At 39.1% G+C, this 13824-nt stretch overlaps 1 protein-coding gene across 8 annotated transcripts in view; it reads right to left on the minus strand.

Annotated features, from left to right (window-relative positions):
- CFLAR (CASP8 and FADD like apoptosis regulator) overlaps positions 1-13824 on the minus strand; it is a 39541-nt gene continuing 25717 nt past the window's right edge. For all 8 annotated transcript variants that reach the window (XM_025166518.2, XM_025166521.2, XM_025166516.2 and 5 more), the window contains 3 exons: positions 12604-12679; positions 7961-8438; positions 1-6936 (listed from right to left, as the gene is read on the minus strand). In XM_025166518.2, the coding sequence (XP_025022286.1) occupies positions 6801-6936; positions 7961-8438; positions 12604-12679 (690 nt within the window). In that variant the 3' untranslated portion in view covers positions 1-6800. The remainder of the gene's footprint in view (positions 6937-7960; positions 8439-12603; positions 12680-13824) is intronic.

A 13824-nucleotide genomic window follows, 5' to 3' on the forward strand; every position in this document is an offset into this window, starting at 1 on the left:
TGGCCTAAGGAGATCAACACCCTATATCAAGTTGTGCATAATTAGGCAGCTTCTTTTCCTCAGGCAAAATGGACCAAAAAAGAGATATAACTGACTCTGAAAAGTCAAAAATTGTAAAAAGTCTTTCAGAGGGAGGCAGCACTCTTGAAATTGCTAAGCTATTGGGGCGTGACCACAGAACCATCAAACGTTTTGTTGCAAATAGTCAACAGGGTCGCACGAAACGTGTTGAGAAAAAGACGCAAATTAACTGCCAAAGATTTGAGAAGAATCAAATGTGAAGCTACCAGGAACACATTATCCTCCAGTGCTGTTATATTCCAGAACTGCAACCTACCTGGAGTGCCCAGAAGTACAAGGTGTTCAGTGCTCAGAGACATGGCCAAGGTGAGGAAGGCTGAAACTCGACCACCACTGGACAAGACACATAAGTTGAAACGGCAAGACTGGGCCAAGAAATATCTGAAGACAGATTTTTCAAAGGTTTTATGGACTGATGAGATGAGAGTGACTCTTGACAGACCAGATGGATGGGCCCATGGCTGGATCAGTAACGGCACAGAGCTCCACTTCGACTTAGACGCCAGCAAGGTGGAGGTGGGGTACTGGTATGGACTGGTATTATTGCAGATGAGCTAGTTGGACCTTTTCAGGTTGAAGGTGGACTCAAAATCAACTCCCAAACCTACTGCGTTTTTAAAAGACACTTTCTTCAAGCAGTGGTACAGGAAAAAGTCTGCATCTCTGAAGAAGACCATGATGTTTATGCAGGACAATGCCCCATCACATGCATCGAAGTACTCTACTGCGTGGCTAGCCAGTAAAGGCCTCAAAGATGAAAGACTAATGACATGGCCCCCTTCCTCACCTGACCTAAACCCTATTGAGAACTTGTGGGCCCTTCTCAAATGGGAGATTTACAGTGAAGGAAAACAGTACACCTCTCTGAACAGTGTCTGGAAGGCTGTGGTTGCTGCTGCACAAAAAGTTGATCATCAACAGATCAAGAAATTGACAGACTCTATGAATGGAAGGAAGGCTTATGACTGTTATTGCAAAGAAGGGTGGCTATATTGGTCACTGATTTTTTGTTTGAAATGTCAGAAATGTTTATTTGTAAATTTTGAGTTATTATTCTCACTTTAACAGATGAAAATAAATGAGTGAGATGGGGGAATTTTTGTTTTTCATTTAGTTGCATAATAATTCTGCACACTAATAGTTGCCCAATAATTATGCACACATAGATATGCTCCTAAGATAGCCAAAACCTCACTTTTACTTTCTTAAATATTCAGGTTTGAGGTTTATTAACATTTTGGATTGACCGAGAGCACTGTAGTTGTTCAAGAATGAAATTCATCCTCAAAAATACAACTTGCCTAATAATTGTGCACGCAGTGTATAAACAAAATAGGCATGAGAAAAATTATTTTACACTGATTGCTGTGCATTTAACACTTCCCCCTTTACTGTCTTCTCCCCCTGCTGCCCCCACAAATATACCAACTAACCCAACTAGAAACAAAAACTTTATCATATAATTCCAAACTCAAGCTCTGATCGAACTTATGTTCCTTATCATTGATCAGAACAGACTTAGTTCAAAGCTTATGAATTCTAGCTTTGTTAGGAACCACCATTTGTTTTTTTAATAAATGTTATTAAAAGTTTTACAAAGAACATAAAAACGAACACAAACTGATAAAAAGTAAAAGCAGCAAAGAAAGAAAAAAGTGTAGAAAGAGAACAAAAAAAAAATTCTGATATTTGTAGCAAATAAGTACAATTACAAAATTAACTCTTGCTCTATGATTACAAAAAAAGCTCACTTGTTTTCTATTGTCCAATTTTTTTCTAATCATCACAACCACAAATCATAAGTGCATTTTTTTCTGTTTCATGCAAAAAGTCTATAAGGGGTTTCCAGTCAGCCATAAATGTAGATAGTTTTTTAAAGGAAGTTACTTGCCATCTCTGCAAGTTCCATCATCTTTATCAGCCATTCCTCCATTGTGCGTAGTGTTGAACCTTTCCATTTTTGAGCATATAATAGTCTCACTACAGTTGTCATATATAAAAACAAAGTTCCATGTCTTTTTTCTAATTGCCCATTAGTCCCAAAAGAAAAGTCTCTAATCTCAGTTGTATTTTAACCTTTAAAATCTTCTGAATTACTGTATATATTTGTATCCAAAATTAGTTGGCTTTTTTACATGTCCACCAAAAATGATAAAATGTCTCTTCATGTTGTTCACATTTCCAGCAAACAGTCAAAGTACCTTTATATATTCTAGACAATTTCTCTGGTGACAAATACCAATGATACATCATTTTATAAAAATTCTCTTTAAGGCTAGAACATAATGTAAACTTCAATCCTTTCAACCACATATTTTCCCATTGATCCATTTGAGTATTATAGCCAAAAATTTTAACCCATTTTATCATACATTCTTTCACTTCTTGAAGGTCTCGTATTTTAGCAAAAGTTTATACATTTTAGCAATAACATGGTCATTAGTACACAATTCTATTTCAAACTCGAAAACCATTGACAAGAATGGTTGTCAAATCTTCTGTTGTCAAATCTTCTCTTGATTTCATTTTACAATCCCCTTGAGAAAATTCTAGTACATCATGGTAGGTTAGCCATTTCTCATTTGTAAAATGCTTCTTGCGCTGAAAGCCACAAAGGTATTCTCAGGCAAAACCTAAATTTATATTTATTCCATACTCTAAGAATAGCCCATCTGATATAATGATTTTTAGAATCTACAATCACCTTAGCTTTATCATACCACAGATATTCATGCCATCCAAATCTCAGATTGTGACCTTGTAAATCCAGTAACCTTTTATTTCTTAACAACACCCATTTAACATTCTCTTTTCTTTCTCTTTGCAGAGTTTGTAAGCCAACCATTTCCCTGGTTTATTCGCAAATTCAGAATGTCTTTGCTTTGCATAATTCAATTGTATTTCGTTTTCTCTTATTATTAACGTAGATCTTAATTTGTTGGGATATACAGTGCATTTGGAAAGTATTCAGACCCCCTTCACTTTTTTCAGTTTTGTTATGTTGCAGCCTGATACAATCGTTCAAATTCATTTTTTTTCTCATTAATCTACACTCAGTACCCCATAATGACAAACTGAAAACAGAATTTTAGAAATGTCTGTAAACTTATTAAAAAGAAAAAACTGAAATATCACATTGGCATAAGAATTCAGACCCTTTGCAACAACACTTGAAATTTAGCTCGGTTGCCTCCCACTTCTCTTTGCTGTTTCTACACCTTGATTGGAGTCTACCTGTGGTAAATTAAATTGATTGGACATGATTTGGAAAGGCACACACCTCTATAGAACGCCTCACAGCTGACAATGCATACTGTATCAGAGCAACAGCCATGAGGTCAAAGGAACTGCATGCAGAGCTCAGAGACAGGATTATTGCAAGGCACAGATCTGTGGAAGGCTACAAAAAAATTTCTGCTGCACTGAAGGTTCCCAAGAGCACAGTGGCCTCCATAATTCTCAAATGGAAGAGGTTTGGCACAATCAGGACTCTTCCAAGAGCTGGTCGCCCGGCCAAACTGAGCAGTTGGGGGAGAAGAGCCATAGTAAGAGAGGTGACCAAGAACCCGATGGTCATTCTTACTGAGCTGCAGAGATCCTGTGTGGAGATGGGACAAAGTTCCAGAAGGACAACCATCACTTCAGCCCTCCACTGATCTGGCTTTATGGCAGAGTGGTTAGACTGAAGCCTCTCCTCAGTGCAAAACACATGAAAGCCTGCTTGAAGTTTGCAAAAAAGCACCTGAAGGACTCTCAGACTGTGAGGAACAAGATTCTCTGGTCTGATGAAACCAAGATTGAACTGTTTGGCCTCAATTCTAAACGTTATATCTGGAGGAAACCAGGCACTGCTTATTACCTGCCCAATACCATCCCAACAGTGAAGCATGGTGGTGGCAGCATCATGCTGTGGCGTGTTTTTCAGCAGCAGGGACTGGGAGACTGGTCAGGGTTGAGGGAAAGCTGAATGGAGCAAAGGACAGAGATATCCTCAGTGAAAACCTGTTCCACAGTGCTCAGGACCTCAGACTGGACCAAAGGTTCACCTTCCAACATAACAACGATCTTAAGCACACAGCCAAGACAACACAGGAATGGCTTAGGGACAACTCTGTGAATGTCCTAGAGTGGCCCAGCCAGAGCCCTGACTTGAATCCTATTGAACATCTCTGGAGAGACCTGAAAATGGCTCTCCACTGATGGTCCCCATCCAACCTGACTGAGCTTGAGAGGATTTGCAAAGAAGAATGGCAGAAAATCCCACAATCCAGGTGTGCAAAGCTTGTCATGTCATACTGAAAAAGACTCGAGGCTATAATTGCTGCCAAAGGTGCTTCAACAAAGTACTGAATAAAGGGTCTGAATACTTAAGTACATGTGATATTTCAGTTTTTTCTTTTTAACAAATTTATAGACATTTCTAAAATTCTGTTTTCACTTTGTCATTATGAGGTACTAAGTGTAGATTAATGAGAAAAAAATGAATTTGAACGATTGTAATATCAGGCTGCAACATAACAAAATTGAAAAAAGTGAAGGGGGTCTGAATACTTTCCGAATGCACTGTATTTGTATTCCGTGAGGAATTCTTTAATTCTTTTCTTTTATTCTCTTCCAAAATATTTTGTATTTTTTCTTCTTTTTAAGTTCAGAATTATATTGTATCAGGTAACCCCTAATAAAGGCTTTGATAGGTTCTCAAACCATTCTCATGTCAGTACCTTTATTTATTTTCAAAAAATATTTTAATTTCTTTTTACAGTCCAATAAACCACCATTTATGGTTATAAAAAGAGTTAATTTCTGGTTCCTTTACTGGCCTTTTAGAAAAGAGGCTATATAATATAATCATAAACCCTTATAAAACTGAAATGATTTCAGGAGTTTTTACTACTCCTTGCAGCCATACAGTAATGGAATAAAGTGTTATCAGCTATCTGAAAGGGAAGAGTGGCAAGCAGTAGTTCACAACAAGTTTCCAACATCAGATAATCCTTCTCACTAGATTCCCTCTGCATCCATCGAATTGTTCCCCAACACTCTGAAACAGATTCTGAGGCACCCAAAGGGATACCGAAGGTAAGCAAGGCCATCTGAAATAATACTGGAAATTAGTCTTAATAGAAAGGCATGTTGCAAGCTCTAAAAGTAATATATTGAAATAATACAGGTAGCATTCAAGCAATTAACAAAATAACTTTTATAGAATTAGATTTTAAAAAGGAGGATTTCACCCAAATGTCAGGATATTTATAAATGTATAAGACTGAAATATTTCTGATCAACTTCCACAAAAGGAAAAATTATAAACCAAAACCAAAATATGCAAAATAATTGTAATGATTTTTAAAATACAAATGCACAACACCCCCCCAAGACATGTGGGTGAAACATACACTGTTGTATTTTAGACAAAATTACCAGTATAAATAAATATTACTAATCATATCCTACAGAAGTTCTCTACAATTTAACAATGCCAGTTCAACAATAATCCAAAAAGAGAAAACAAATATTGATTCAATCCCTTACAATGACTATGATTCATACTCCTCAAACTTCTTCCCCTTTATTCTTTTATTCTTATTCTTTTTCCCCCATTCTTCTTTTATTCTTATTCGTCCCCCTATACTTCTTCCCCCTATTCTTTCTTTTCAAGCTTGCCAAACCCCGAGTTTGCTTAAATTCAAAGCAACAAGCCCCATGTCATAATAATTTATCCCTATGTTATGCAAGTTTTACTGGCTGTCTTGACTAGGCTGAAAACAAGCTTATGTTCCTTTATATTTCTAGATTCATGAGATTTCTTAGCGCACTAGATCTCAATATTTTACATTACAGTCATTGCAGAGCTACCCACCAAAAGAACCACCATAAGATAAGCCCGCAACAAATGTTGAATGAGCTCCGTAACAGCATACAAGTAAACTCAGATTAGGTCCACTGAAGATGTCTACTCCCAGTGTGTGGGAATTCCCACACACTGGGAGTAGACATCTTCAGTGGACCTAATCTGAGTTTACTTGTACGCTATTATGGAGCTCATTATATGATTCCAATTTATACACTAGCTACATTTAACTACAGCCTCCCTTGGCCACTAGATGTGCTTTTATAGAAATGATGGGACTATAGAAGAGCACACCTGGAGGAGATTAGGGAAGACCTTTAAACTATGAACAAGATGATAAAACCAAGTATTAACGTTGGCAAAGCTCAGAAATGTCCCCAATTTTCAACCTCCTTTTCCAGTGCCATTTCTACAGGAAGGCCCTTCCAACCAAGCACTATTTCCTTACGCTATTTGTGGCTCAATACAGGCAAACGTTAATTCTGTTCAATTACTTTTAACTACACCTGTGCACTGAGATAAACATGGTGCCTCGTTATTATCCACCTTGGCTTTTGTTTGAACGTATATTCATAAGGGCAGAAAGTAATATACTTCTCTGAAGGAACCTCTAAGAAAGATGATAAAAGATGAGTTATATAAATAAGGTACATATCCAGTGGTATGGCCTGCAACAAAATCTTAAGTAATAAATTGTAAGAATAGCTATTTATTCCTACTATTTGTTCTCTAAGACCAGCAATTCTCTGAAACTAGAATTACTTGGTTTAAAAGTACAACATATTTCTGAATGCTACCAGATATACTAAGCTTGACTCTCCAAGAGAAACTGATGGACGGCAATCTCTGAAAGGCTTCACAAGGGCCTTTAGTTGCCAGACAGGAAAAGTTTTTTCCTCAGGGTGTGCTTCAATAGGAGTAAATACTGTTCTGCAGGATTAATCCTATTCCACTCATAAATTCTGTTGTTCAGCTCCACAAGAATATCCAGGAGAGGCAGCTTTCTGTAAGGAAAAGGGGGAAAGGAGAGAGAAAAAGTAAATGCCTTTGACATGTGAGACTATATAACTTTTATAAGTAATCTGCAGATTATCAGCTCCAGATTTTGCAAACATGTCCAGTTCTACCCCTCAGCAAAAGGCTATTCAACTACTCTAAGGCACACTTGGACTGTGCAGCACTTGGGATCGTTCCAAAAATGTGTTTTAGAGCATGCAGGGATGCAAACATAGCACCTCCCTGCAACTCCAATATCAAGAAACATAATTATGTAAACCCCATTCATTTATCAGATTTTACTTCCACGTAAATATCTTTAGGAGAACTTGAGGCTCCATGTTTTGCATGGCTTCTCTCTTCCAAGTCAGGGCCACTCCTTACATTACTTGGAATACATAGCAGGGTGACCTTTATTTGGTGAGGAATTCTTCAAGAAGCTTTCCCTGTTCCCAGACATGGGACAAAAAGGGTGCATTTGTATCAATGTTTCCATCACAAGCCTGGAACAGAGGCCCTATGTGTGTATGGCAAGCAGTGGCTCCAAGCCTAACCATCTAAAGCCCCCCAGTTCCCTTCTGTAAAGAAAAGCATATGGGGGACATTGCTCAATTTCAGGGAAACCACTACATTTGTATAGCATACTTTGATCTGTATCAAAACTGTCCCACTTCTGCTATTCTTTCTGCAGAAACCAGGATCAGTGCTGTATTTTATTGTTGTAAACCACCTTCAGAGTTGGAATAAAGGTGGAGCTTAAGTGCAATAAATAAATGATCTGTGCCCCAGGCTACAAATGCATCTTAAAATCCTAAGAAATCGAAATTGTGTGCCACTCCCCTAAATTTCACACAATGTATAATTTCCTGTCATGAGGAAAATCACAATGAATTATTTGAGAAGGACCATTTTTACAGATTTTAAATAAAAGCTGATTTTGTCAGAATGCTACTTTCATATTCCTACCCATTTTCCATTTTCCCACAGAATAGCATGGTGCCTGTACGACTAGTATCTAACACAACCACCTACCTCTTATGAGGATCTATCAGGAGGTCAGCCAAAGCGGAGAGATAATAGGATGACAAGGTTGGGGATCTCTCCAACGCAGAGGCATCCAACATGCAGTGACTCCAGAGAATATCTGCCACTTGTGGGATAGTACACAGATTTCCATCCGCCTCTGTCAGGCTGGTGTTTTGTTGCCAATTTTGTGGCTCAGTATAGTTCTGGATAAAAAAGAGCTTGGGTTTTCCTAAGAGATCGGGACATCTCTCGCCAGTAAAGAAATCCTTCAGCCTTTCCAGTTGGAATCCTGGAACAACGTGGTCTGTGCAGAATATACTTTGATGGTTTCCTCGACTGACAAGCACACAAACAAAGCAATCTGCGTCTTTGTGTGCTTTTAGCCTTGCTACTTCATACAAATCATGCATCATTGCCTCCATAGTCAGAAACAGTCGACAATGTACTTCAAAATGTAGCGCTTTAAATGTATCCATCAACAAACCTATAGACAGGAGAGAAAGATGCAGGAGTGAGAATGTCATGCCTGTCAGAAGGTTAGTGCTCAGGCTTAGGAAGGCCGATTTGGTTTTGTTTTAAGACAGTGTTGTCCAAACTTGGCCACTTTAAGATGAGTGGACTTCAACTCCCAGAATTCCCCAGCCAGCATGGCTCGCTAGGGAATTCTGGGAGTTGAAGTCCACTCATCTTAAAGTGGCCAAGTTTGGACAACACTGTTTTAAGATCCAGTTGTTAACATTCTATCGGCCTCCTGCCTGTCCAGTTACAGGGCTGGAAGACATTTTTAGCTGAAGGTCGCTTGCTCTCTCTTGCACCCTTACAATGAAATCCACAGGTACTTGTAGTAAGACACATCAGTTGTACCACAAAACTGTCTCATTTCTCAAAATCACCACTGGGGGTGATTCACAGCTCACTTTCTCCCTTTGGCCCAAGGCTCTCACAGGCACAACACAGCCTCAACTGAAGTTGCCCTGCATACATTATTTTTAGCCACTTGCATGTTTCAAGCCGTCAAGAGGCCTTTGTTCATAACTTTAAGATTTTTTTTAAATGATTAGGAGGAAAAAAGGCAATGTTAGTCTGTTCATGCCAACTAACAAAAGTTTGCACACGTTTTGTCAAAAGCAAAAAAGCAAACACATTTTAAAAATTTGTTAATTTCAGTTTGTAGATCAAATGGTCTGGCATTAACTATGTAGTTAAAAAAGTAGCAAAAAATTTTGGAGTATTTTGCTGGAGTGAAAAACATTGTCTGAATATGGAGTAATTTATTTCATCGTCTTCCCCATATATATCCTCAATATTGTTTGGTCCTGAAGGCTTGCTATCTTCTTGCATAGCCCATGATTACTCCTCAGCCTGTTCCTATTACATTGCTTCTTCCTTTATATTCTGCTTTTTCCTTAAACTTCCTCTACGAATTTTTTTGAGAGTGGGTATTGCAATTTCCATTTATTAGTTTCAGTTTTGTGGTATTGTAACTTACATTGCTGTTAAAAGCTCTAAAGTTCAGAGTTTTAAAAAGTCTCCCCATACTTTTTCCTTTCTCCTGACAACTTTTCTCCTTCTCCCTCTTGCCAGAACTTTCTCCACTCTATCTTTTCCTTCCCACCTCATCCCTTACATGGATTTTGATTACAGGGTTCCCTCCACCTGTTTGGAGCTACACAGCTTGCAAGGAGAAACATCTCTTCTGTGCAGCAGAAGAGTACGATAGAAAATGTTTTTTATTAAATGTAATCAACCACCTAATTATAAATTGTGGGTAAATCTTGCTATTTTGGGGAACAATGGAAAATGCTGTTTTGGTTTTTTGGACCATGCTCATGCAGCTGTTCCAGGTGTAGCCTGGGAGCTCTTTGGAAATTTCTGGAAACCACCAGACAACCACTGAAAAAGTAGCAGCAGTGTGATCTAAAATGAAACTGAAATTTATTATAGTCTCTGACTAGCATTATAAATAAGAAAGAGAAAACCCATTACCAAAAATATTATCATAAAATAATAGAATGACATATCTAAGTCAAAGTTTTGTGCAGTTGAATGGCTCGATAAAGATATTTGGTAACCTGGAACTTGAGTGAAGAGTTAACATCCCTTAAAAAAATAATGTACATAAAATTTAACTATATGACCCTCAAACCAGATCTTGGAGTATCATATAAAGGACACTATAGAAATATATGGGCAAGAGTTTTTATAGCCATAAGGGAAAACTCTCTGAAGATAAGGAGACTCATGAAATCTATCCACCAACAGTGTGGAAAGAAAAGTATTAGAATAGGCTCAGGAAAAAGCCCATCTGTATTTACTTAGGGTTAGACTGTGTAAATACAGGTAGTCCTTGATTTACAACCATTTGTTTAACAACTGTTCGAAATTATGATGGTGCTGAAAAAGTGACTTATGACTGGTCCTTGTACTTACAACCATCACAGCATCTCCATGGTCATGTGATCAAAATTCAGACACTTGGCAACTGGCATGTACAGTACTGTGCAAAGGTTTTAGGCAGGTGTGAAAAAATGCTGAAAAGTAGGAATGCTTTCAAAAATATATATTGTAATTGTTTATGTTTATCAATTTACAAAATGCAAAGTGAGCGAACAGAAGAGAAATCTAAATCAAATCAAATCAAATCAGTTTTTCAAGGACCTTGGCAGGTAGGTTGTTCCAAACATCTTCGAGAACCACAGATCTCCTGTGGATGTAGGCTGCCTCAAATCCTTCTGTCTTTTCATGTAATCCCAGACAGACGCAGTGATGTTGAGATCAGGGCTCTCTGGGGGCCAAACCATCACTTCCGGGACTCCTTGTTCTTCTTTATGCTGAAGATAGTTCTTAATGACATTGGCTGTATATTTGGGGTTGTTGTCTTGCTGCAGAATACATTTGGGCCAATCACACGCCTCCCTGATGGTATGGCATGTTGGATAAGTATCTGCCTGTATTTCTCAGCATTGACACCATTGATCCTGACCAAATCTTCAACTCCATTTGCAGAAATGAAGCCCCAAACTTGCAAGGAACCTCCACCATGCTTCACTGTGGCCTGCAGACACTCATTATTGTACCACTCTCCAGCCCTTTGGCGAACAAACTGCCTCCTGCTATAGCCAAATATTTCAAATGTTGACTCATCAGTCTAGGGGATCTGCTGCCATTTTTCTGCACTGCAGTTCCTATGTTTTTGTGTACAGTTGAATCACTTAGCCTTGTTTCCACATTGGAGGTATGGCTTGTTGGCCGCAATTCTTCCATGAAGACCACTTCTGGCCAGACTTCTCCGGACAGTAGATGGGTGTACCTGGGTCCCGCTGGTTTCCACCAGTTCTGTGCTGATGGCACTGCTGGACATCTTCCGATGTCAAAGGGAAGCAAGCATGATGCGTCTTCCATCTGCTGCATTAAGTTTCCTTGGTCAATCACTGCGTCTACGGTCCTCAATGTTGCCCGTTTCTTTGTGCTTCTTCAAAAGAACTTGAACAGCACATCTTGAAACCCCAGTCTGCTTTGAAATGTTTGCCTGGGAGAGACCTTGCTAATGCAGTCTTGTTGCTGTGCTCAGTCTTGCCATGGTGTATGACCTGTGACATGAAACTGTCTTCCACAACCCCACCTTAGTAGCAGAGTTTGGCTGTTCCTCACCCAGTTTTAAGCCTCCTACACAGCTGTTTCTGTTTCAGTTAATGACTGTGTTTCAACCTACATATGAAATTGATGATCATTAGCACCTGCTTGGTATAACCGGTTAATCATACACCTGACTCTAATCCTACAAGATCCCTGACTTTGTGCAAGTGTACAAAGTGTGCAAGTGTAAGAATTGATGCTGGTTTGAAGCCAAAGGGTAGTCACACCAAATATTGATTTGATTTGGATTTCTCTTCTGTTCGCTCACTTTGCATTTTGTAAATTGATAAACAATTACAATATATATTTTTGGAAGCATTCTTACTTTACAGCATTTTTTCACACCTGCCTAAAACTTTTGCACAGTACTGTATTTACGATGGTTGCAGCATCCTGAGGTCATGTTTTTGCCATTTGCAACCTTCCCAGGAGGCTTCTGACAGGCAAAGTCAATGGGGGAAGCCAGATTTGCTTAACGACTGCGGCAAAAAAAGGTTGTAAAATCGGGCGCGGCTCACTTAATGACTGCATAGCTTAGCGACAGAAGTTCCAGTCCCAATTGTGGTTGTAAGTTAAGGACTACCTGTACCCCATAATCGAGGGCTTACAGCACTCTAACATTTCGCAATAAAATTCAGGAAGACTGGTAAGATCATTCTAACAACCAACGTCCCTAATTTATACCTTTATCATTGATTTGGCTTCCACAAGGGTTAATTGGTCTATATATTGAAAGATGGGCACAAGACTACATAATTCCTCCATACAAATTTGATACCAATGAGATTGGTAGCTGTCTGTCAACAGCAGAGGTTCAAGAACTAGAAGGAAAACAAAATGTTCCCCTGTTCCCCAGAATAGTATGTTTTGCACATCCCTACTACTTATTTTTAGACACCATAGTTTTGTGAGAAATTATGCATACTGAAGTGACAGGAGCACATGCCTGCCTATCTGAATGTAGTACACTAATGTCTGGCAGGAAGGAACAACTTGATTTCCCCTGCACTTACCTGCATCATTGCCAATGCAGTCAATAATCAGGCACACTCCTAAAGGATTGCTTTGCATTCTGTACTTGTTAGAGGCCTGCAAAAACAACATCATGAATGAAGCATCTTGCTCTAAATCATCAGCACAGCATTTCTCCGTCTTTGCACTGTCTAATTAGTTCTGCCTCTGTGTGGCAGAAAAGAGCTAGGAATGATGGCTTCTCAGACTCCTTCCTAAAACCTGGGCCTTGGGAGAAGCCTTGCATTTTGGAGGGCTGGGCAGTTCTTCAGATTCAAAGGCAAAGATGGGCACAAAGGGTACATGCGAAGTGTCTGTTTGCCAATCTTTAAACCAAACAAGGTTTTTTCCAGAATTGCACTGCAGCTGTCGAGAGCAGACTAGGAAAACATGCAGTGGCAGTCAAGAAGTTGCAGATAGGTACTATACAACATTCACACTCACCAGAAAGCAATTTTCTGCCTTTACATTTGAAGCACTGTACAGTCCTAACATTCTGCCTTGAAAAGGTAATTCTGAGCTGAGTGCTTCCTTTGTGTAACTCCACCTGGGTGTTACAAGTAATTCTATACTTAAAAATATAGTAGGGCTTTCTAGATGTGCTATATATACAAACAGACACATATATGGTTGTGTGTGTATAAATACACATATATGTATGCATACACACACACACATATGAGATGATCAATCTTTGATTCTATAAGCAGAACTCTGCTCATGGGATCCTGACATTGCTGAAAGCAGGAGGAAATGCTCACTGACTCCCCCAATTATTTTTTGAAAATTTGTTCTGGAAGCTTGGGAGACTCTCAAGAATAGCAGGGAAATTATCAGGGAAGGAACTTTTCTGTTGACAGAAGGACAGCTCAACATTGTAGAATTTTTCTCCAATGAACTTCTTGTGCCCTAAGGCAGTTCTCTCCAGCCTCTGCTCTCCCAACGTGATGGACCTCAGCTCTTAATTCACAGCTGGTGTGGCCACCACTGTCCACCTCTCTTTTCCTGCTTATCACTTCTCTTTTGACCAACTCTCCTTATGGCCCAGCACTGGCTTTTCACTCTAAAGCTCAGTTACTGCTTGTGGAAATCACAGGATATGAGGAAGGGTTAGCTTTTTCTTCCCCAGCTGCCCCCTCAATGCAGAGTGATTTGGGTTAGAAACTTGCATATTTATTTTACCCTAATCACTATTCTGACCATGGTTAATTTGGGAAGTCCAC

The sequence above is a fragment of the Python bivittatus genome, unplaced genomic scaffold (genome assembly GCF_059951505.1).
Source record: "Python bivittatus isolate LINGU-HERP-01145 unplaced genomic scaffold, Pbiv_v1 ctg000200_np1212, whole genome shotgun sequence".
Lineage (NCBI taxonomy): Eukaryota > Metazoa > Chordata > Lepidosauria > Squamata > Pythonidae > Python > Python bivittatus.